At 38.3% G+C, this 26,092-nt stretch overlaps 1 protein-coding gene across 1 annotated transcript in view; it reads left to right on the top strand.

Moving 5' to 3' along the window:
- The window catches only part of IQCK (IQ motif containing K), a 140,675-nt gene that overhangs the window by 69,562 nt on the left and 45,021 nt on the right, over nt 1–26,092 (top strand). Inside the window, exon 6 of the mRNA XM_063099893.1 lies at nt 8,793–8,877. Coding sequence (XP_062955963.1) covers nt 8,793–8,877 — 85 coding nt within the window. The remainder of the gene's footprint in view (nt 1–8,792; nt 8,878–26,092) is intronic.

Consider the following 26,092-nt stretch of genomic DNA (forward strand, 5'->3'; position numbering starts at 1 on the left):
GCAAGGATGGTTCAACATACGCAAATCAATAAATGTGATACACCATATTAATAAACTCAAACACAAGGACCATATGATCATCTCTATAGATGCTGAAAAAGCATTTGATAAAGTTCAGCACTCATTCATGACAAAGACCCTCTATAAGTTAGGTATAGAGGGAAAGTATCTCAACATAATTAAAGCCATATATGCCAAACCCACAGCCAATATCATCCTGAATGGGGAAAAGCTGAAAGCTTTTCCTTTAAGAACAGAAACTAGACAAGGATGCCCACTCTCACCACTCTTATTCAACACAGTGTTGGAAGTACTAGCCAGAGCAATCAGAGAAGAGAAGGAAATAAAGGGCATCCAGATTGGAAAAGATGAAGTCAAACTGTCCCTGTTTGCAGATGACATGATCCTATATATCGAACAGCCTAAAACCTCTACAAAAAAACTGCTGGAATTGATAAATGATTTCAGCACAGTAGCAGGATACAAAATCAACACACAAAAATCAGTAGCATTTCTTTTCTCCAATAGTGAACATGCAGAAAGAGAAATCAAGAAAGCCTGCCCATTTACAATAGCCACCAAAAAAATAAAATACTTAGGAATTGAGTTAACCAAGGAGGTGAAAAATCTCTATAATGAGAACTACAAACCACTGCTGAGAGAAATTAGAGAGGATACAAGAAGATGGAAAGATATCCCATGCTCTTGGATTGGAAGAATCAACATAGTGAAAATGTCCATACTACCCTAAGTGATATACAAATTCAATGCAATCCCCATCAAAATTCCAAAGACATTTTTCTCAGAAATGGAAAAACTATCCAGACATTTATATGGAACAATAAAAGACCACGCATAGCCAAAGCAATGCTCAGCAAAAAAAATAAAGCTGGAGGCATAACACTACCTGACTTTAAGCTATACTACAAAGCTATAATAACCAAAACAGTATGGTACTGGCATAAAAACAGACATACTGACCAATGGAATAGAATAGAGAATCCAGAAATCAACCCACACACTTACTGTCAGCTGATCTTTGACAAAGGCACCAAGCCTATTCAGTGGCGAAGGGACTGCCTCTTCAGCAAATGGTGCTGGGATAACTGGATATCCATATACAGGAGAATGAAACTAGATCCATACCTCTCACCGTATACTAAAATCAACTCAAAATGGATTAAGGATTTAAATATACACCCTGAAACAATAAAACTTCTTAAAGAAAACATAGGAGAAACACTTCAGGAAATAGGACTGGGCACAGACTTCATGAATATGACCCCAAAAGCACGGGCAACCAAAGGAAAAATAAACAAATGGGATTATATCAAACTAAAAAGCTTCTGCACAGCAAAAGAAACAATTAAAAGAGTTAAAAGACAACCAACAGAGTGGGAGAAAATATTTGCAAAATATATATCTGACAAAAGATTAGTATCCAGAATATATAAGGAACTCAAACAACTGTACAAGAAGAAAACAAGCAACCCGATTAAAAAATGGGCAAAAGAGCTAAGTAGGCATTTCTCTAAGGAAGATATACAAATGGCCAACAGACATATGAAAAAATGCTCAACATCACTCAGCATCCGGGAAATGCAAATCAAAACCACATTGAGATACCATCTAACCCCAGTTAGGATGGCTAAAATCCAAAAGACTATGAACGATAAATGCTGGCGAGGCTGCGGAGAAAAAGGAACTCTCATACATTGTTGGTGGGACTGCAAAATGGTGCAGCCTCTATGGAAAATGGTATGGAGGTTCCTCAAACAATTGCAGATAGATCTACCATACAACCCAGCTATCCCACTGTTGGGTATATACCCAGAGGAATGGAAATCATCAAGTCGAAGGTATACCTGTTTCCCAATGTTTATCGCAGCACTGTTTACAATAGCCAAGAGTTGGAACCAGCCCAAATGCCCATCATCGGATGAGTGGATACGGAAAATGTGGTACATCTACACAATGGAATACTACTCAGCTATAAAAACGAATGAAATACTGCCATTTGCAACAACACGGATGGACCTTGAGAGAATTATATTAAGTGAAACAAGTCAGGCACAGAAAGAGAAATACCACATGTTCTCACTTATTGGTGGGAGCTAAAAATTAATATATAAATTCACACACACACACACACACACACACACACACACACACACACACACACACGGGGGGGGGGAAGAAGATATAACAACCACAATTATTTGAAGTTGATATGACAAGCAAACAGAAAGGACATTGTTGGGGGGGAGGGGGGGAGGAAGAAGGGAGGGAGGTTTTGGTAATGGGGAGCAATAATCAGCCACAATGTATATCGACAAAATAAAATTTAAAAAATAAAAAATTTAAAAATAAATAAATAAATAAATAAAAAGACCACTTTGGTGGCTAGCTGGGGAGTTGACTGGAGTCAACCTCATGGTGCAAGCGGGGAGTCCCAAGATGAGGTGACCACAGACAGGAGATGATGGCCACATGGAGTGGAGGAAGTAATAAAGATTGGATATAGAACATATTTTGAGGTTAAAACCAAGAAGACTTGTTGCTGGATTGGATGTCGGTGAGAGAAACAGAAGTCAAGGGTGAGTCGGAGATTTCAGGCCTGAGAAGCTGGCTGAATGGGAGCCATTTACTGAAACAGAGTGGGGAAAATAGGAATAGTGGTTTGGAAATGTAATGGGTTTACTGAAGAATCATAAATTATTGGGAATAAAAATATGAAAAGTTTCCCCCCCACTAACCACCCCACTGTATTATGTTGAATCCCTTTTTTCTCCAGGAAGCACCCTGTTAGTAACCTTTGGCCAAATACTGTAACTTCCTGGTCACTTTCTGGTTTTAGATAGTCTCATTTCACTAGTAGGATTCATCCTGTTTATTTTTAAATCCTTAGTCTCCAGTCTCATACTGGATGTAAAACTCATCTTTCCCCCTTTCCAAGCTCCAACCACAACTGTCTATGATTCGGAGCTTGAAAGGGGGATAAACTACCTCTTTATTTTTATTCTAACTTAGATTAAGCACCTCCTTTAATTATAATTATGGGTGACAAACCTCAGTTGTATCTGCGGTACCTGTGACTTTGACACTAATAGAAATCACAGATATTTTCATATCACATTACAGTTGTTGCAGAGATCGTGAAATATCATTTACACTTGTCACTCCTTTCAAATTACAGTAGTTAATTGGCCTGCTACTAGCTCCTGTTATTTACTGCATAATTTAGAAGCACATATGTTGCTATATCACCAGTTGTTCTTTTAATATTTTGATAACTTTAGTTCAATATAATTGGTTTGCTGTAATCCTATTTATTTACTTTTATGTTGTTAAAAACATTATTCTGAGAAGGCATCCAAACTACCAAAGAGGAAAGGGGTTCATGGCACAAAAAAGATTTCCTGTGAGAGGTATGGAAAAGGTGGGGAGGTGGTCTGCTCTCACCATACATCTCCCTTGCTTGGGCTTACCCTTTAGAGCCTGGGGAAGGACATTGAGGAAGAGACAGGTCTCCTTAAGTCACATTAGAGAAAACATATAATCAGTTACAAAGAAGCTAAATAACATCACAATCTGGGGATATTTTATCAAAAAATATCAGGTATCACAGCCTTGGTTTTTAAGATGATTATACCTGAAACCTACACAGTGAGCACGTGCTCTTGCAGGTCCTTGTTTAGTGAGCTCTGTGATCTGGACATATACACAGCTTCAATGATAGGGTTGGTAAAATGGGACTCAGTCTGTGTTTAACAAAGAGAATGATTCAGCCTGATGCTGGAGTAATAACCGCTTGTTGATCTCCTAGGATAGAGATTAGTGAGGGGGTGGAAGCAAGATCACATCTTAGTATCCAGGATTTCTAAATGTGCTTTAAGGCTCCACTGGGTTTTGGAGGTATTCCTCATGTTGTAGAAGGCTGGAATTGAAAGAATCCTATGAGATTCCATCTTAATGACTAGTCGTCATAAGTCTGGAAGTACCATTCCAGATAACGTCTATTGTACTTCTTCCAAATATTTGAAGTTCGTAAGTCAAGAATGTGATGCCTCCAACACTGAGCATTTGGGAAGCCGGTTCAGGTGGAGGGCAAGTCCTGGGTAAGGTCTCTTTTGCTGAATACGATAGAAGAACATTATCAAATATTGGGCCATGGCAAGATTTTACAATGATTGATTTAGGGCTTGTGCCATCTTCGTAAATGGCTTTACATCTGCATTGTGTTTTTGTGTTCCGAGAAAACAACTCAAACCTAATGAAAATGAACAGATTTTAGATCCTGAAATTCAATTTTCAATATCAAGCATTTATTCTGCTTAAATGTGATTTTGGCTGGTACCTCTTTAATTATCTTAGAACTGGATGAGGAAATTAATGAAGACTACCTTCTCAGATTTTCTTATTATGTATTTCGTAAGCATACTATATCTTCTTTATGTCCTGCAAATCTTTCACTTAGCATCCCAAAAAGGGGAAAGCTGTGTGTACACACACACACACACGTGTGCAAATGCATTTGTACATACACACATACACACAATCCGAAAAATTCATTTTTGTTCCTTCTCAGAATTATAGCATTGATTCTTACAGTTCAAATACATTTAAGTCACACTCGAGGAAAAAGGAGGAGGACATGACAAATGAGCATTACTAATAAAACAATTCTTGGAAGCATTCTCAACAGTCAGTACTGTCATGCCTGTTTGAACATGCAAAAACGTCTGCTTTGGGGATATCCAGTTTAAGCCCTGGAGGAGTCTCGGCTGCCTTCTTCTGTGATTGATACATTCATTTCCCCTCCCTAGTTCCCTGGTGATGAGTGGTAGTTTCTTTATTTTTATTTGTCCTGAAGCCAGTTGCACTGATATCAAAAGAAAGAAAAGGGCCTGGCACGGCTTCTATCCCTTCAAGCTGTCCTGCTGAAATGATTGATAATTCCCGGGGACTGCTCTCCAAAGAGTAAATCCTTTTCATTTGGCCTGATTTACACTGGCTTTCTCATAGGTATTCATGGTTTGGGAACTAGACAGCGTCCCATTATTTAGTCATGAAAGCAGGGATGTCACTAAAGGTGGCCTCATATTACTGCTAAAGGCCTATTAGAAATCTCATTTTGCTTTTTGGGGATGTCATTGTGATGCAAAGCAGTTCAGGGTTTCATTACTGGTGAAAGCCTTTTGTTGGGCGCACCCAGCCCGTCGTGTCCTGAGATTTGCAGTTCTCCTCCTCTACTGCTATTCTGAAACAGGAATACTGTTGCTTTGAGGATTTCATGACATCAGTAGTGAAAAACATACTTTAAGGCAAGAAAATTGCAGCTGAACAAAAAGGCACCATCAAATCTCCCACCAGATACAAATGACAAACTCCACTTTGTTTAGTTGTCCTGACATAGGATTTCCCTGGGGAGGTTCAGAAAAATAAATATCTGCCGAGTTATTACCGTAAGATTTGATGAAAAGGGCATTTTCTGTGATTATGCTCTTTCTCACCCCCACCCCCCTTTTTTTGGTCTTTTAGGCATATGACTGTGTCTTCTATTTAACACTCAACAGCTGCTAGACTCTGACTTCCCTGTTAGTGACCTGGTGAGCTGGCTCCTTCTCTCTGGGCCACTCCCCATGTTTCCTGGGCAGTTCACATTCTCAGCAGGAATGGTCAGTGACTTTGAACGAGTACCTTTAACCCTTTGTGTCTCAATTTCTTTAACTCTAAACAAAGTTAACAGTAGCTCATTGTTCATGTTGTGAAGATTTAATGAAATTGCATGTGGAAAGACTTAGTACACTGCCAGGCAGAGGCAACCGCTCATTCCACAAGTATTAATTGAGTGCCTACTATGTGTCGGATGTTGTCCTAAGTGCTGGGAATACCGAGAGGTACAAACACAGGACCACTCTCTCCCCTCTTGGAGTTTTCAGTCCAGTAGAAGATTTGGGCATTAATTAAATAAGCACATGGCTTATATCTCCAAATTGGGCCAAAGACTAGGAAGGAAAATTACTGGCAACTTCACTTGGCCCTGACCTAATCAGAGGATATTTTTCAATATATTTGAATGAGGTCAGAAGAAGAAATAAGAGTGAACCAGGAGAAAGAGGTGTCGGGTCCTCACCAGCCCTAACGTGCATTTTAGCACATTAGGAAAAGGTATTCCTACCCTAGGGCAGTTGCACACCACGTACCTCCCCGCATGGCTTAGTGAGAGGAGAATGGACTGGGTTTTAGCACTCTCTGGCCCATCCGCTGGGTACCCTTGAGCAGAGAACAACTGTGCAACTGTACAGGGTACCTCTGGCCGAGGGTGGGAGGATATTGGAGGTAGAGGAAAGCACCTTTGCAAAGGCACTGAGGTGGGAGGAAGTGTGGCACATTTGAGGAGCTGGAAAGGGCCAGCATGGCTGGAAGACAAGGAGCAAGGCTGGTGGGAGAGGAGTCCAGAAAGCTCTCAGTAAATACCAGACAGTGTTCATACATTATAGCATTATTCTCGTAAATTCACTGCCAACACATCAAGGTCTCCTTAGAAACACCGAGGTCTCTCTAGATGCCATTGAGTTTCAACTAACGAAGGGAAACTGCTTCAGAGTTCTGATTTATTGGTGTCACACAACTGAGATTTATAGGAAAAGGACAATGGATGAGGAGAGAGACATTTAACGTGGAAAGCAGAGAGCCAACATACCTCTAGTGGCAGGCCTCCTGCAAATGACAAATGCTCCATTTCAGCCCAGAAAATCAGATGTGAGGCAAGAAGAGGTGAAAACAGATACGGAACCAAAACAAAAAACAAAAAAAACAACCCCACCACACTATGCAAATAAAAATGGTATCTGAACGTTAGGGAAAGGGTACTAACAATGTTATCATTTTGAGGGTATAATAATTTCTCCAAAGAAGTGGAAGAATCTCCTTGTCTTTGTCTCTTGCAAAGGACCTGTCCCACTGGAAAACCAGAGCTTGGCAATAATAGTGCACTAGCTAGAAATGACCTTGATAACCCCCACATTCTTCCTGGCTTTGATTTCTTTCTGGAATAACTTGAAAGAGCATTCATTCATTCAAACAAATATACTGTATCAAGGTTTTCTTTTTGTTTTTGTAAGTCAACATTTAGAGGGAAATAAAAACCCCAGATGCTGGAGAATCATGCATTGTTGCAGTTAGCTTTGCACACTGTGCCGAGCTGGGCATCTGCAAGTGTTTGCCCAGTTGAGATGTGGTGTACACCACTGTGAGGGGAGCTGGGGCTTTGGGATTGGATGGGTCTGGGCTCAGATCCTGACTAGGCCACCTATAAGCTGTGTGACCTTGGGCAGGTTAGTCAACCTCTCCGCACAGTGTGAGTTACTGTAAGCTCTAGCTTGCAAAGTTATTTCTGGGATCCTGTACTGAGAACAGCTTCATGTGAACCATGTTCTTTCAGAGGTTTATTTCTTTGTACTATATCTGAAAAGTCTTGGCCCTTGCTTTTCAGAGGTAGCTGTACTCTGCTTTGGGAAACATACAGAACCAGAATTAAGACAGACTTACAAGTCTTGCCGGAATTAGTGGCTCTATTAAACTTTTGAGGGGAGGAAAGCATATGTAGTCATGATTTTTGAATGTGGTATCTATGATCAAAAATCTCATTATAATCTGAAAATTCCCACAAGAGCAGACACTATCAACTGACCCAGCACTTGAGATATTTTATTGCTTATTAAGATGTGGTAGAATACTACTCTGCCATAAAAAAAAAAAATGAAATCCTGTCATTTGTGGCAACATGGATGAGCCTGGAAGGCATTATAAGTGAAATGACAAATACAGAGGGATAAATACTACATGTTCTTATTCATATGTGGGAGCTAAAAAAAAAAAATGTTGCGCTTATAGAGGTAGAGAGTGGAATTGTGGTTACTAGAGGTTGGGAAGGGGGTTGGATAGGGAGAGGTTGGTTAATGAATATAAAATCACAGCTAGATAGGAAAAGTAAGTTCTAGTGGTCTATAGTAGTGCTAGGCATCTATAATTAACAATAATTTATTGTTCTCAAATGGCTAGAAGGGAGGTGCTCAAATGCTCTCACTACAAAGAAATGATGCATTTTTGTGATGATGAATATGCTAATTACCCTGATTTGATCATCACACATTATATACACATATTGAAATATAACTCTGTACCCTATAAATATGTACAGTCAATATGTGTCAATTAAAAAATAAATACATTTTTAAAAAGATGTAGTAGCAGAACTTAAAAATATGCTTGAATGTAAACCACATCAACCTGGAATGCACACTGATAATCAGAGATAAATTCCAATATTTTACTCTTGAGAAAGAGATGAGTTCACTTAATTTCCCTTCAAAGGAAAGTTGGAGAAAGAATCCTTTAATATGTCTCAGTCATCATGTAGTACATAAAGGCCACTTTTCCTGTCTCTTGCATTACATGCATGTGATCTTATGTCAATAACATGCAGGCTGCACCTTCAGTACTAACATGCAACTTTAGCAACCTGAGTCCTTCAAAGGAAGAGCAGGCTGACAGTGATTTAAGATTTAAGATGCTGGTTTTTTTTTTTTTTTTGAAAAAGAATTCATCCCAGGCTTAAAAATGAGAAATGCTAACTCAAGCATACACTTTTCTATCAAAAATGACATTGTTGCTTTCTGAAAATGGAGGTAGATGAGGCACTTAATCAGAGAGACCATTATGTTGTCAAAGGCATTGCCCAGGCTGGAGGATTCTCATGGGCATATGATCATTTTATTGCTTTTCAGCCCGAGGCCACCAATCCCACTCTCCCTCCTGCTGACAGAAGAGGAAGCAGCACTCTGCATTCAGTCCTTCTGGAGAGCTTATCTGGTAAGAGTCACATGCAATTGTGACATTTGGCTTGATGGGGAATTTTCGTGATGTGGAGGGCCCATGAGAAAATCCTTAGATGAATTTGAAACAGAAGATATTAGTATTCTCTGTGAAATAGGTCCTAAAGAGCAATTTAGAATTGTTACCAAAATCTATTTTGCAATTATTATTAAAAGTACTCCCCAACCTTTTAAAGTTGGGTTGACTGGCCTGTATTGCCTAAAAAATAACATGACATATATAGAGAAAGGAATACATGGCAGTATTCCTTAAATTGATCTACGGATTCAACACAATTCCTATCAGAATCCCAACTGGACTTTTTTTTTGACAAGCTGACCCTAAAATTCATATGAAAATGCAAGGGACCCCAAATAGTCAAAACAATCTTGAAAAAGAAGAACAAAGTTGGAGGACTCACACTTCCCTATTTCAAAACTTACTACAAAGTTACAGTCACCAAGACTGAGTGGTACTAGCATAGGGTAAACATACAGATCAATGGAATAGAATGAGAGTTCAGAAATAAACCCTTACATTTATGTTGACTGATTTCCAACAAGAGTGTCAAGACCATTCAATAGGGAAAGAATAGTCTTTTCAACAAATGCTGATGGACAACTGGATATCCACATGCTAAACAATGAAGTTAGACCCCTACTTCATACCGTATACAGAAATTAATTCAAATTAATTAGAGACCTGAATGAAAGTGTTAAAACTATAAAGATCTTAAAAGAAAACATAGATATAAATTTTCATGACCTTGGATTAAGCGACAAGTTTATATAACAAAAGAAATTTTGATAACAAAAAGCACAAGCAACAAAAGAAAAAAATAGATAAATTGGACTTTATCAAAATTAAAAACTCTTATGGGTCAAGGAATACCATCAAGTGAGTAAAAAGACAATCCATAGAATGGAAGAAAATATTTGCAAATCATATATTGGATAAAGTTTTAATATCTATAATATATGAAGAATTCTCACAACCCAACAACAAAAATACAAATAACCCAATTATAAAATTGGCAAAGGATTTGAATAGATGTTTCTCCAAAGAATATATACAAATGGCCAATAAGCACATGAAAAGATGCTCAATATCACTAATAATCAGAAAATACAAATCAAAACCACAGTGAGATACTACTTCATACCCACTAGCATGGCTACAATCAAAAAGACAGTAACAAGAGTTGGTGAGAATATATAGAACTTGAAACCTTCAAATACTGATGATGAGAATGTAAAATAGTACAGCCACTTTGGAAAACAGGCAGTTCCTCAAAGAGTTAAAAATAGGGTTTCCACTCTATGACCTAGTAATTCCACTCATAGGAGTATATTTCAGATAATTGAAAACATCTGTCCACACAAACACTTGTAAACAAATGTTCAGAGAAGCATTATTTATAACAGCCAAAAAGTGGGAACAATCCAAATGTCCATCAACTGATGAGTGGATAAACAGAAGGTGATTCAGCCATATGATGAAATGTTATTTAGCCATTAAAAGGAATGAAGTACTGATACATGCTGCAAAACGGATGAATCTTGGAAACATTATGCCAACTGAAAGGAGCCAAAGACAAAAGGTCACATACTGTATGATTCCATTTAAATGAAATGTCCAGAATGGGAAACGTGATAGAAAACTAGATTAGTGGTTGTCAGGGGCTGGAGGAAGGGGAAAGTGGGGAGTCACTGCTAATGGGTACAGGGCTTCTTTTGGAAGTGAAAAACTGTTCTGGAACTAGATAGTGGTGATGGTTGAACAGCTTTGTGAATATAATAAAAACCACTTAATTCTAAAATTTAAAAGGATGAATGTTATGGTAGGTGAATTATATAGAAATAAAATAAACAAGTAAATATTATAGAATAAAATATGAATCAAGCCATCATTTTATTATTCCTTCTGACCATGTGTTCTCCCGATGTGAGTTCTAGATTTTTGGCCTGGTTTTGGAACTAAACATCCTATGACTAGCAAAAGGGATGTGCAGGAATTCATGAAATTGACCCTTAGAACTCCCTTACAGCAAGCACTTTTCCAAGCTCTCCTTACCCGCTCCCTGTGGGTTTTACTACATTTGCCAGGAAGGGTTTTTGCTTTGTTTTGTTTTTTTAACGAACAAAAACCTTTACCTGTATTTTCTCAAATACCGTGAAGGAAAAACTATAGTTATTCCACAAAGTTGTTTTTTCTTCCGACATGACATAAATTTACTGTAACCATTTTTAATGTACAGTTCGGTGGTGTCGAGGATCTTGACATTGTTGTGCAGCCATCACCACCAGCCATCTCCAGAACTTCTTCATCTTTCTAAACTGAAACTCTGTACACATTAAACAACTCCACATTCCTTACTCCCCTCCAGCCCCAGCAACCACCATTCTGTTCTCTGTCTCTATGAATTTGACTATTCTAGGTACCTCATGTATATGGAATTATATAATATTTGTCCTTTTGTGACCAGCTTATTGTACTTATAATGTCCTCAGTGTTCATCCATGCTGGAACATGTGTCAGAACTTCCTCCTTTTCAAGGCTAAACAATCTTCTTGCCAAGACGTCTTAAAATCCAGAGATATGACATAGTCACTCATCTAACACAAAACTAGCCAGACATCTCATAAAAATATATTTTAATTGTCCACATTAGCAGAAATGTCATGTGATGTGAAAAGCTATTTGTAGTGAGCCATTCTTGGTAGCTGTGACTTTATAATTGGCATTGTAAGTAAGTCTCTGATATTTATTACTGATTAAGCACTTTTGTAGAAGACATTCTCTTGTTGCTTCTTTCCAAACAGTAGGCTTGCAGTTGGAAAGTCAGATTGTTTCACCATGCAAAACCGAGGTTTTTTTGTTTTTGTTTTTGTAATACATTTGAATATTGTGAATGATATCTGGTGCTCTGAAAGCATTCCTTTGCGAAATTAGATTGGGCATAAGTCACACTCTTCTGCAGCACTGGTACTCTTGTGTTTATGTAATTTCCTATGCAATTGGTAACAACTGATCGAGAAAATCTTGCTCTCTTGTGAAGTTCAAATGAGGTTTTTGTGGGCCATAATGATTAAAATTTCTTTAACGATTTAGGAGGCAGAGAGAAATCCACTGAATATTTATTTTGTAAATAAGCTTGTGGCATATTATGCCTTCTACTCATTTGTTTTTATTTTATTCTAACTCAGCCTAGACACCCAGCATGGCAGGCATTAGCAATCCCACCTCCCCCCAGCATCAACTCCCCCTCTAGGCATTGTGACAACTGAGAATCACAAAGGCCATCAATCATTACCCGTTATTTGATGAATAATACAGTGTGAGCCTGATGCAGTCGCCTCTTTGTGGCCATGCAAAGTTACAAAATAAAATAAAAGAAAGAAAGTAAAATAATGGAGATTCTGACCTCCACTTCCAGAAAACAATGACAATCTGTGCATTTATATCGTATTTATACCTTTGTCAATAGCAATTGACCTGAGATGAATGAGGGACTTCCCGAGGAGACACAGCTTAGAATAAACAAAGAGTACAAGATTTATAGTGGGACACTCCTTACCTTGGCTGCAGGGGCCTGGGGCAGCTTAGACACTGAACATCGCATCCCTCGGTCTATAGAGATTACTTCATGATGGGCAGGGGACATAAATCAGGCCAGTCAGACTTAGTGAGACTCCATTCTGAGAACCTGGGAGTTTGGGGATGGAGCAGTTCTCTTTGCACTGGGGTTACCGAGGGGCCAGGCTTACCACTGTGTGAAAGAGCCTGCTGGAGAAGTGACCACAAAGGCATAGACAGCCAAGAGACAGAGAAGAGGGGCTGGGCCCTGAAGATGGGGCGAGCACCTGGATTCAGCCATACCAATGAAGCTTCTTCACGATGCATTTCTATCACTTACAACCTAGAGTCCTGACTATACCTTTTTCAGTATAAAAGTTTCCAGACTGTTGATTACTTGCACACAAAGGGAGGATATTGGCACAAAATAAATACTGTGTCCACTCATGCAGAGCAATCATCTCAGTTTGTCTCAAGGAAAAACCGTGGCCTATATCAATCAGCTGGAGACTTGGCCGTGGCTAGAGAGGGGATGTCTACCCCAAGGAGCAGGTTTTTCTAAAACATAACTATTTTTTTTTTATTATGCAATACACATCAATTGTGGAAAAGAATAGATAATGCATATATAAGTTTTATTTTTAAAAATTATATGATGGCATTCATCTTTCCAGAATTTTTTAGTCATATAGGAAATTTTATTTTATTTTTTACAAAATTATAAAGATAAACACTGTTTTGTGCCTGCTCTCTCTCCTTAATGATATATTGGGAATATCTTTCTTTGTCAGTACACAAAGATCTACCTCACTCATTTTACGATATACATATATATGTTTTATAGCTATCTACCTATCTGTTATATAATATATATAGACAGCTATAAAACATATTTATGTATATCATGTATATAAAACATATAATAGATATCTATTAGATAGATAGGTAAGTAGAGATAGATATTTCTGTGAATACATTGAACCATAACTTATTTAGCCCTAGATGGCTGGACCTTCTAGTTTTCTCTCCTGTATAAACTATTTTATGAAAAACATTCTTGTTCATATGTCTGCACACTTGTCTGATTGTCTCAATAGAATATTATTCAGACACTGAAAATAATAAAGAGCATGATAATAAGATGGAAATTGCCCTTAGTGTACTAAGTGAAAAAAGAAGATGTCTTATATGCAGATTTTTAATAATTATATTAAAAAAACTATATGTAGAAAATAGACTAAAAAGAAATATATCATATAATATTGTGGTTGTTCAGTGGTAGGATAAGGGGTGATGTTTTTACTGTCTCTACTTTTTTCTATTTTTCAAATTATTTACAAAGAATATATATTGTTTTTTCGAAGTAATAAAAACTTTTTAAAATAAAGACTTAAATACCTACATTCAGCCATGATAACCATGATAATTTTTCTTTTCTTCTTTAGTTAAAATTTGGCATCACTAGACTATTTTTCCTGAGCCCTTTTAGGACTGTCTATGTGTGCACTCAGGTGCTCGTTTGCACATTAAAGTTACCAAAATAAAAATTGAAAGAATAATATTCAGAAAGCATTCTGTTTTACTTTAATCTAATTGTTAATGTACTCAGTTCTTTCTGAAATTTCAAAATCATTTTTTTTTCCCATAAGGGGTCTTCAAAAAGTTCATGTAAAAGTTTGTATTATCTTTTAATTCAATTTTTTCACAAACTTTTTGAAGTACCATTGTATTTTGTAGTCTTCCTGATAGTGTTTTTGGTTTTTGGTTTGAGGTGTGTGTGTGTGTGTGTGTAGACAAGAAATACTTATGCTCAAATAATACTTTCACTTGCAACGATGTTAGCTTATTTTGCTTAACTGACCACAAATCATTTGGAGGAGGATTTGATCTCATGAACAGAGAAAAGAAAGCCTTTCACATCACACGTGTTAGACTTCACTGGAAAAAACGCTTTGGATCAGCTGGAATGCAGAGCATTATGAAGACCCTAAATAAAAAGTGGTGGGTGTTCAGTGAGTTTTGATTTGATTTAACTTTATTTTATTTTTTCCTGAAAACCCACTCCTTTCTACTTAGAGGAGACCTGACCTATATGGTTAGGTAGAAAATGGATGATGGAAACAGCCCAGGATAAAAGCCAAGCAACGGTGGAGAGGCTCTCTGAACAATACAAAGAAAAGGTTTTGTAGTCCTCCCATATTTTTCTGCAGAAAGCAGAAGTTCCAACTCGATGCTCTGCACTTAGAGGAAGAGAGAGTTTTCTTCACTTCAAGCAGCTGGCTGGGCTATTAGGCATGACAATTTTTTTGAAAGGTCACTAGCTTTAACTTTCTTTTTCTTGAATGTTATGGCTGAATAGAAAGATTTGTTCTATTCTTTCAATGTAAAACATGCCCTGTTAGTAACGTGGGCTCTGCTTACAGACAGCACACAGACCTGTTTGAATCCTGGCATGTCAGGTTGATAACTTTGGCTAGGTTATTTAACTTCTGAACCACAGTTTCCTGTCTATAAAATGGGAATAATAATAGTTCTTGCTTATGAAGATTGAATCATATGGTCAGTCCATGTAAGGGGCTTAGCACAGTGCCACTGTTCTTTGGCAGGATGGTTTAAGTTAGCATGTTTGCAGAAAGTAAACAAGGAAAGCAGAGGCCTGGCACCGAGGATACTGTTACAGAGCTGCTCTTAGCCAGTCCTCCCATTGGAACAAATGAGGGAAGGGCCCCTTGTCACTGGCAAATAGCAGATGAAATGGGACGCATTTTGCAACCACATTTGACCATCTCTGAAAATACTGCCTCTGTTTGGCATGAAAAAAAAAATCTTTGTATGAAAAAGTGTTTATTAATATTTTTATAGTAAAAGAGCAGCTACTCAAAACCAAAAATCAAACCATATGGAAGTGGTCTAAAATAAAATGTGAAAATTTCCACTCCTGGCCTACCTCAAACCTGCTTCTCGGATGAAACCACTCTTTAACAGTTAGGCATGTGTCTTTTCTGTTTTTCCTTTGTGTGTATGAAAATGTATATATATTTATTATATCGCATGTTTTTTATAAATAGATTTTGTTTTTAAATAAGTATATGACAGTACTTCAAAAAGTTCATGGAAAGTATAATCTTTTAATTCTGTTTTTTCATGAACTTTTTGAAGTGCCTTTGTATAGCTATTCTGCAGCTTGTTTCATTTAGCACTGAGGGTAGCTTTCCACCTCAGCACACGTGGGTCTATTCTAAGCATTTGTATTTGAAAGAAAACACACTATTCATGCAGCTGATAGGTAGGAATTTAGCCAAACATTCCTCATTCAAAGTACTCCCAACCCAAGGTGAGTCCTGAGATGGAAGGACTGAAGAAACATTTAGGAGTTGTTCTCGATTTTTATTTCCTCATGAAGTCCCAATAGTCAGTTATTTAAGGTCCAGATTATTTTTTCCGTCTGCTTTCTCTTGCTTCCCCACATTGTTGGTCTGTTCTAAGGCTTTCCCCAGCTTCCTCTTCCTCCTTCCAGAGTGGGGTGTCTTCCGGTGCAGCTGTTCCAGGAGGGGGTGGAGGTGCATTTCCTCCTTTTGTGTGTGCTCATTAGTCATCTCCCTGGGTTTCCTGGGGACAGCCACCCAACAAGGTGAGCCAGTATCATTTAAAGCAGGACTTCCTTTCTCAGACAGGGGTTGGTTGTAGTTTATGGCTGACTTCTGAAATGGCTCAGGTGAAGAGAGATGTCACCTGAGACAGTCATATGCAACTTGGTGTGAGTCACATTTTCCTGGTGAACAATATGCTTCCTAGAACTCCTATTCAAGACAATTACTTTTTAATACTTTGCAATTTTTCAGGCTAATTTGAAGGCAATACAGAATAATGATTAAGCAAGCAGGCTCTACACTGAGATCAATTCATTCACTAGTATTTATTGAGTGCCTAATATGTAGCAGGCAGGCCTTGTTCTAGAACTGGACATACTTTGGGAAATAAAAGTCCCTGCTCTCTAGGAGCTTTCATTCTTGCAATAGACTACAGACAGATACAAATAAATAAATAGATAATATAATGTCAAGTAGTATGAGTTACCTATTGTCACAGTAATGCCACTTAACAAACCACCCCAAAACTCAGTGGCTTTCTGTATACCTTTATATTTCACCCACATGTCTGCAGGTCAGCCAAGTTTCAGCTACTGTAGGCTACGCTTGGCTCCAGGCTGTTGGGTTCTATCTAGTTTTGTTCTAGGGTCTTCATGCTTCTGAGATCGGCAGGCTACCAGGGACATGTTCTTTGCATGGCAGAAGTTGAAATCTCTCAAAAAGGTAAGCAAAAACACATGCAATGTGTCCTAAGGCTTAGGGTGGAAATTGGCACATGTCACTTCCACACATTGGCCAAAGCAAGTCACATTGGCCAATGCAAGTCACAAGCCCAAACCCTCAATGTGGCAGGGAAGTATACTCCTTGCTGAGCAAATATCTATTGCAAATAGATACCATGAAACAAAAGAAAGCAAACTAAAGGGCTAGAGAATAATTGAGCTATTATTTTAGATGGTGAGTTTGGTCAGGGAAGGCCTCTCTGAGAAGATATTATTTGAGTGGAGACCTGAACAAAATTCATTCTAGGCAGAGAGAAAAGTACATGCAAAGGCCTGCATGGGGTGGGGAAGGTGCTAGATTATTGGAGGACCAGCAAGAGGGTGAGAGCAGTTGATTAAAATGAGCTGGGTGTGAGTGGGAGGGGAGATGAGAAAGTAGTCAGGAACCAAATCCTGCAGGGTCAAATGTGAGCTTTCATCTGGATTCTGGAACTTTGAATTTTATTCTGACTCTGATGAGGAGTGATGACAAGGCTTTGAACAGAGCAATGATATGATCTGACTGACTTCTTATCAGAAAACTGTAGTAACCAATATCCACAATGACTTCTCAATAATCCCCAGCCCCTGATATTCACATTCCTGTGGAGTCCCTTTCCACATTCTACCAGGGTTGATACGTGTGACCAGTGGAATAAGACAGGGATAATGGTGTGCCACTTCCAAAATTAGGTTACAAAAGAGACACTGCAGTCTTGGCCTCATTTTCTCTCTCAGGTCATTCACTTTGGGGTAAGCCAGCTGCCATGTCTTGAGCAGCCCTATGGAAACACTCACCTGACAATAAACTGAGGTCTCCAGCCAATAGCCACGGGAGTGCACCATCTTGGAAGCAGATCCCCCAGCCCATTTGAGCCTTCAGATGACTGCAAGCCCAGCTGATATCCTAACTGAAACCTCACAAGAGACCTGAGCTGGAACCACCCAGCTAATGTGCTCCTAGATTCCTAACCCTAAGAGACTGTGTGGTTATTTTAAGCTGCCAAGTGTGGGGGGATTATTCTTTGTGCAGCAATGGAAACCAATACAATAAATCAGGCTCCTGTAGAGAGAGCAAGTTGTAGAAGGATAAAAGTAGAAGCAGGAAAACTGCTGCAATATCTACATTCTTGCTGCTCAGATTGTGGTCCATGAACTGGTGGGATCAAATGGTTGGAAATGCAGAATCTCAGGCCCCACCCCAGACCTCCTGAATCAAAATCTGCATCTTTGCATGACCACCAGGTGAGTCTTAGCATAGTTAAGCCTGAGAAGCAGGGCTGTAGGTGACAGCCTGGGTAAATGGGGTGCCATGATGCAGGTTTGAATTCTGGCTTGCCAACCCTGTGCCATTGTGTAAATTTCTTAATTTTCCTGAACTTCAATTTCATTTCCTGTAAAATGGGATGACAGTGTTGCCCTCCTAGGGTTATGTGTGAGGATATAAATGAAATGGTGCATGTCAGATGCTTAGCACAGTGCCTGGCACATAGCTAAAGCTTCATTCTGTGAGCTCTTTATTGACTTAATCTGATCTACGCATTTGCCTCCCTAAGAGATTATTCCTCATCGTTTCCTGATACTGTTCCCTAAATGGTTGGGTATTTTTTTTTTTTTTAATTGCCTGTCAAAGAATTGTTTTTTCAAAATGTCCTTGAGCTCATAAAAAAAAAAAAAAAAAACTTTTGTCTGTGCCCAGCATGACTCCAGCCATACCCCATAATGAAGGCGCCTGGTTTCCATGGTCAGTTTCCAGGTCCAGTTCTCAGGGCAATTTTCAGGGCCACCCAGCAGCCAAAATAGGCCACAGCACTATAAATAGTGGGTTTGGGCTGCTTTGGGTCCAGCTTCCCAGGCCAGTCCCTTCCCTTGCCACCTGCCTGCTCCTGTGCTTGTTTAAATATACTCTGGGTTATAATAGCTACAAGTGAGTGTTCCTTAATATGCCCAGAAAATCCTTTGCCAACCTGCCAGTCTGTCAGCAAAACCCCTCTTTTTATATGCTCAGTCATGACATGACAAAAGCTGATAAAACCAAACTCCAGGTTTAACTCGATGGTTCAGTAAGGTTCACCACACTGGGTTGGCAACAGGGCTTGGGGACTTGAGAGGCCTGAGTGCCATCCTACCTCCCTTGCCACGTGACCTTGTATTAGTATTTAATTCCTCTGAGCTTCATTTTCTTTATCTGTAAAATGTGACTGATAATAATGAATTCTAGTTCCTAGGGTTATTGTGAAGAATAAGTGAGAAAATTGCATATTAACAGGCCTGGCTGTATAATATGCAGGATACCATGTAAAATGAAAACACAGAGCCCCTCGTTCAAAGTTATTAGGAATTTCTGGATGGTGACAGCAGAGCATAAAATAAACGTGAGGCTTTTCTAAGTGTGTGTCCTGTGCAGTTGCATGAAGCCAGCCCTGCATGCAAGGCACCTAGGACCCTGCCTGGCATTAGTACCAGCCTCATTCCCAACTTTCTTAGAGTCTTCTTACCAGTTTCCCTTCAAGGCAAAGTTCATGGGTGAATTGCAGAGTTGCAATTTAGTTCCTTCTGCTGAATAACAAACCACCCTAACACCTAGTGACTTAAAACCATAGCAGTTGATTATTTTTTATGATTCTGTGGGTAAGCTGGGTAGTTTCTCTGCTGGACTCATCTGGACTCGCTGAGTTCAGCTAGAAGGTAGTCTGGCTACCATGCTTTGACAGCTGCTGGCAGAGGCATTGAGTATCCACACTTTAGTCTAGAGCAGTGACTCAATCTTGACCTACATGAGAAGCACTTGGGCAGCTATAAGAAGCCTGAAGCCATCAGTTAAATGAGAAATTGTGATGGAAAGACTCAGCATCAGTTGTTTTTTTAGAAAACCTCCTCCAAGTGACTCCAATGTGCAACTAGAATAGAGAACCACCACTTTGGAGTTGAACTACTTGGGTTCACATCCTGGCTACAATACATATAAGTTTAGGCAAGTTATTTCGCCTCCCTGTGACTCAGTTTCCTCATTGAAAATGGTGATGGCAATAGTGCCTACTTCATAGAGTTGTTCTGAGGATTAAGAGTTAATATGTGTAAAACTCCTAGAATAATAGTGCTGGCACTGTTATGCTGTGGAAGTACTGCATAAATGTCATCTCTGAGCGTTAATGGTAAGGAAGAGATCGAAGCATTGTGCAATAATATGGTGTTTGGCATAGCAAACTTTGCTGTAATTTTAATCCTGTAAATCATTGGAAAGTTCATCAAATACCTTAAATGCTTTTGCAACTTATTCATTTCCTGATTATTTGGGTAAACAAGTACCAAGAAGAGTTGGATGAACTTTATCTGAACTTTCATCACTCAGCTGTTGGGGGAAATTCAATTTTGTCCTAGTATGTATGTAATGTAATATGGCCATCTTATTAAAAAGACTAAAAAAAAAAAAAAAAAAAAAAAGAGGTGTGGCTTCCTGGAGAAGGCCTTTTCAGATCCTGCACTGCAAAGACTACCCCACCAAAAAGCAGCTGCTCTTCATGAGTCAAAGAGATCATGCCTTCCTGACCACACACTAATAGCCAGAGTGGCACTTCTTTGATTTTAAGGATTTGCAATACTCAGGGTGGCATGAGTAAGAACTGAAACAAATTTGTACAGATGTTAGGACAGTAAGTCTCATAACATTAAGTTCATTCTTAGCATTCTCTTCCATTAGAGCAGGGTTTTTCAAACTTTTCAGATCATTAGAATCACCTGGGGTTGTTGTTGAACATTCTGAAGTCTTGGCTCCCCTCACATGTACTGAATCAGAACCTACAGGGGCAAGGGCCTGGGATTCTGTTTTTAGCAAGTGCCCTAAGTGATCTCAATGTCATCAGGTAAGTTAAGGAAATAGTCTTAAATTAATAGTATTTATGTAATACATATATAGAGATGGAAGAGGCAATAAGGGAAGCTGGGGACTATAGTTTTAATGCCCGCACAAGGATGAGAGCAGCAATTGGTAAACTATAGCCTGTGAACCAAAACTGGCCCAATGCCTGTTTTATAAATAAAGTTTTACTGGAACACAGCCACACTCACTTTTTAAAACATATTGTTTCTGGCTGCTTTTGTGTTATAATGGCAGAATTGAGTTGCTATGACAGAGACCGTATGGCTGACAAAGCCAAAAATATTTACTATCTGATTCTTTACCAAAAAGTTTACTGACTCCCGGACAAGAGGCATGACCCGAGACCTGGGAAACCCCAGAGTTGGAACTAATACCCTCCGTAGTTATGAACTCATAATAAAAAAATAAACCAACAAGGAAGGGGAGAGTCAGTAAATACAACCAACTGGAAAATCCCAAGTTGCCCCAAAAGTGGCAACTTGAAACTATGAAATCAGTATGTTTAAGATGATTATAGAGATTTACCAGAAAAAAAAAATGTAAACCTTGCTGAAAGTACAAGGCAGTTTGAAAAACAAAGGTGTGTGTGTGTGTGTGTGTGTTCAGATTTGAAAAGGTACTAAGTGCAACCTCAAAAATGAAAACAGTTGAGTGAATGGGCTGAAATAGTGCTTCTCAAACTTCAGTGAGCATCAGAATCACCTGGAGAGTTTGTTAAAACACAGATTCCTGGGTCCCACTCTCTGTTAAATCCTGTACTAATAGGTCTTGGGTGGAGCCTATGAATTTGTATTTCCAAAAAGCTCCCAGGGTGATGCTGATGTTGCCAATCCATCGTCCATATTTTGGGTATGAGTTAGTTGATAGACACAGCTGGAGAAATAATTAGTAAACTGGAAGACATCTGGGAGACAGACTGCAACAGAGAGAAAGTAATGGGAAATGTGGAAAAGCAGCTAAAAGACAAGACAGAATAAGGTCCAACCTAAGTCTAATAGCAATTCCAGAGGGAAACAACAGAGTGAATGGGGGGAAAGCAATATCCACAGAGATATTGAGCGAGAATACTCCGAAGTTGAAGAAACATGAATCCTGAACCAGAAAAATAAGGACAAAACCACACCAAAATGCCACATGATGAAACTATGGAATGCCAAAAGCAAAGCAGCAGCCTTTAAGCTATCTTAAAGATTACCTACAAAGGAAAAACAATGAGACTGATTACAAACTTCTAAACAGCAGCAGTATATGCCAGAGGACACTGAAGTGTGATATCTTCTAATCTCGATGGAAAGTAACATCGAACCTAGAATTATATACGCACTAAATTATCATTCAAGACCGAGGGCTACAGATAGATACATTTTCAGATATATCTCTCACTGAAAGAACTATTAAAAGATGTTCTTGAATTAGGAGGGAATTGAACCCATAAGCTAGGAGTGGATGCAAGAAACAATAGTGAATAAGGGAGCTGGTCAATCTAAGTAGGTATTAACCAATGGGAAATAAACAAGGGGAAACCAAAATACTAGATGACAATAAGGTAAAAGTTGAGAGTGGGAAGATTGGAGTTCAAACATTCTAAAGTCCTTAGAGGACTGGACAGATTAGATTTTTATTTTAAGTTGTTTATTATTTTGTAGCAACATATTAAAGAAAATAGAATGTGAACTAACAAATCAGTAGAGAGAAATAAGTAGAATACAGAAAATCTAATGCAATAGAAAGCAGAAAAGTAATAAAAGCATGATAAATAAAAACCAGAATAAGACAGGAGAGATAAATACAAATATATCACTAGTTACAATAAATATAAATAGAATAATGTCTTCTCTGATTTTCAGATTGTATTACGAAAGAAATCTGCCTCTGTGCTAGAGGTATAGACAACACGAAATGACCCAGAATGGTTAAAGAGATAGAAAAAGATACACAACACAAATTCTAACCAAAAGAAAGGTGATTTGGCATTATAAATATCCAATAAAATAGACTTTGAGTCTTCCCCAAAATTATCAGGGATAAAGAGAGTTCTTGATGATAAAGGAATAATTTTATTTTTTATATTTTCTGTTCAATTATATTTCTGAATGCTATTCACAACCCACCTAATTGAATTTACTACACAGACTAATGTGCCACAACCTGCTGTTTGAAAAATGCTGTTCTAGAACATACTTCTAAACCTCTCTGAAAGCCCCAGGTAACTCTGAGGCGTGTTCTCATACTGCAGATGAATATCTTCAACACCTCCACAATACCAGGGAATAGATAATATCTACAGGGTTTTTTAATTAGTTCCACAGGACTATAAGGAACATTAATAACCCCTAGACTGAGAAACGAACTGTTCTTTTGTTTTGCCAAAGATCTAAGAAGGAATCATAAAGCTTCCTTACAAAGAGAAAATTGAATTCATGACAGTTATGAACTCTGAATGTTTTATTAGGTAATTGAAAGAGATTTTGCAAATATATATTTCTTTTAAGTGAAATCTGCTTTTCTTGAGTATAAAATCCTTCAGTGTAGCCATAAGTATGTCTGGTCATGGCAAAGATATAATAAGGACCTTCAGTGAGGTATCTCATGCCAAGGTGGTGTTCGTTACTTCTCTAGCATCTTTCCAGCAACTGTACTAAATACCTTCCTCCAGAGCATTTAGACAAACTCCAGGGAATCATCCAGAGAGGTAGCTGTTGCTATGTTTTTCTCTGTTTTGCCAAGAAGCAGGAAAAATGACTAGGCTAAGAGGAGTTCAGAAGTATAGATATCTAAGAAGGCTAATCTCAGAGTGCCCAGGCAACAGCCTCTCCCTATTTCCTTGCCCACCACCACCACATCACACCCCAGTATCTCTCTACCAGCTGGCTAATGCCTAACGTTATAAAATTATAAAATCATTTATGTATTCAATACTTTGTAAACCCTTGGGAGAAGGTCTTACTTTCAATTTTATGAATCATCAGCTCCTCAGCTACTTGGCTGCATGTACTGACAGCAGTTATAGGATTCAACCTCAGAGCTGAATCCAGATTATTCTCGTTACTTCATTAATTAAGAAATTGCTAACACAGTGAGAGCTTACTATGTATCAGACCCTGTTTTAGACTTTACATATACTAGCTCTGCTTGTTTTCAGCCCAATGAAATATATATTTTTATCATCTGCATATTATGGATGAGGGAATTGAGGTTCAGAGAGTTTAAGTAACTTGCTCAAGGTACCTCAGTTTGTAATTTGCAGAGCTGAGACTGAACCTCATGCTGACTGAATGAGTTAGCTTTTATAATCAATATGGTATCCTGTATTGGCTTTCACCAGAATAATATATAATTAGGAGAATTTGACAGTTTCACAGGCATTTTTTAAAAAATTGACATCCACATAAAACAGTTTTTTGTTTTGTTTTTGTCTTACCCCAAAGTCATGTACATAATGTGTATCATACTCCATGTGCCTGTCTTAGAAGAGCGAACGGATTCCACGCAGAAATTTAAAGAAGTAAAACTAGAAAACTACTGGTAAGGGAGCCTTTGTTTTACAACGAAATTGTTTATGTGTTAAACATTATACTGCACTCTGTGGTTTTTGCTGATTGGCACAACCATTGCCATTTAAATCAATTCCCTATTCATGATAATAATGCCTGGGATTAGCCAGTTCAATGGGTGCATGCTTTCCCCAGGGCGCACAAAAGCCTTCTCTAGAGATCTAGGCTTTCCTGGTAATGAGAGCTTAACTAGCAAGGCTGCTGTATACTACATGGGTAAATAGCAGTCCTCGATTCAAAATGAAGGAAATCAAGGAAAAGATGAAAAAGCTCTCTAGCCAAACAGAGAAAAACTATGCTGGTCAGCAGAACCCTATGAATAGCTGCAGACTTCCAGAATGATGGGGAAATGGATGTTTCTATTTTTTAGACATTGAGGTAATTTAGACTCAAACAACTATAGGAAAATTTCATTAATTGTTTTTAAGTCAAAGAACTCTTAGGGCCGGCCTGTGGCTCACTTGGGAGAGTGTGGTGCTGACAACACCAAGTCAAGAGTTAAGATTCCCTTACCGGTCATCTTTAAAAAAAAAAAAAAAGGATTGTGATTGTTGTGTCTTCTTCCCTCCCCCCTTTTTTTTTGGTGTGTATTTATTTATTTATTTTTAGCTCCCACAAATAAATGAGTGAACAGATATGAGGTTGTTGGGAGGGAGGGGGGAGAGGGAAAAGGGAGGGAGGTTTTGGTAATGGGCCACAATAATCAATAACATTGTATATTGACAAAATAAAATAAAATTTTTTTTAAAAAGGAAGAAAAGAAAAAAATAAATAATAAAAAATAAAAAAGGAACTCATTTGACTCTCAGCAGCCTGTTACTTAAAATTTAAACACTTGTTGTATTTGTAAAACAATATATGCTCATTGTGAACACCCCAATCAATCCAATCAAGAAAAATATGGAGTAAAAAGTGACAGGCCCCCAATTCCACTTCCTCCCTGGATGAACCTGCTTTCCTCGTATATCCGCCCAAACATTAAGAATAAGCCAACTGTTAAAGAATTTGACTAATTTGACTGTAATAAAACCTAGTCAACTTGCAGATTATAACTAGTGTTGACCTTTCTTTAATGATTCAAAATATCCCCTGTGTACACAGTGAAGAAATGTGGGGATTTCCGTTTGCTTAGATCCCAATAAACAGTAGCTTATGGGAAAGTTGTGAATAATCCGTTTCCCTGCCCCTTTCTCCTCCCCCAGAAGGTTTGGGTTTGCTGAGACCACAGCTGATGGTATGCCTGGTTGGACATGATAACCCATCCTACCCAGAACAGAGATGTCTAAGGTACCTTATCCTTACGAACGCAAGACTTACCTAACTTAACACAAGACTTATGAATACTATAAAAATATTGGTTTGTAATAAAAAAGATTTGGGGGCTTACCTTATATTCTTTGACATTAATATAGCGCTGCATTTACTCTCTTAAATTTGTACAACACAGTACTTTATATTATATACAGTTACATATATATTTATACATAAATTTTATATTTTCTTTTTTCTAAGCAAGATAATCTTCCATTTTCAAGTTCGGCTGGAAGCAACCAGTCCTCTTTATTTTTTGAAAAAAAAATTTTTCTTAAGGCAAGTAAGGTACTCCATGGCCTGGAGAGGAGAGGAAGTAACTTGAAGGACTTTATTTTTCTTGAGTTCAATAAGGCTATCTATCCAAATTCTTCTTGATGAGTAGATTGGATCGATTTGCGTAAAGAACCTAGGATTTTTCTGGGAAGAAAGGGATTGAGATCACCCCAACACCAACATTTCTCCCAAAGATTCCTAGTTATAAAAGTCCATTGGTAGACGTTTATAAAAGAAACAGGACCAGGAAGGTAAAATGTTAAA

Source organism: Cynocephalus volans, chromosome 6 (genome assembly GCF_027409185.1).
Source record: "Cynocephalus volans isolate mCynVol1 chromosome 6, mCynVol1.pri, whole genome shotgun sequence".
Taxonomy (NCBI): domain Eukaryota; kingdom Metazoa; phylum Chordata; class Mammalia; order Dermoptera; family Cynocephalidae; genus Cynocephalus; species Cynocephalus volans.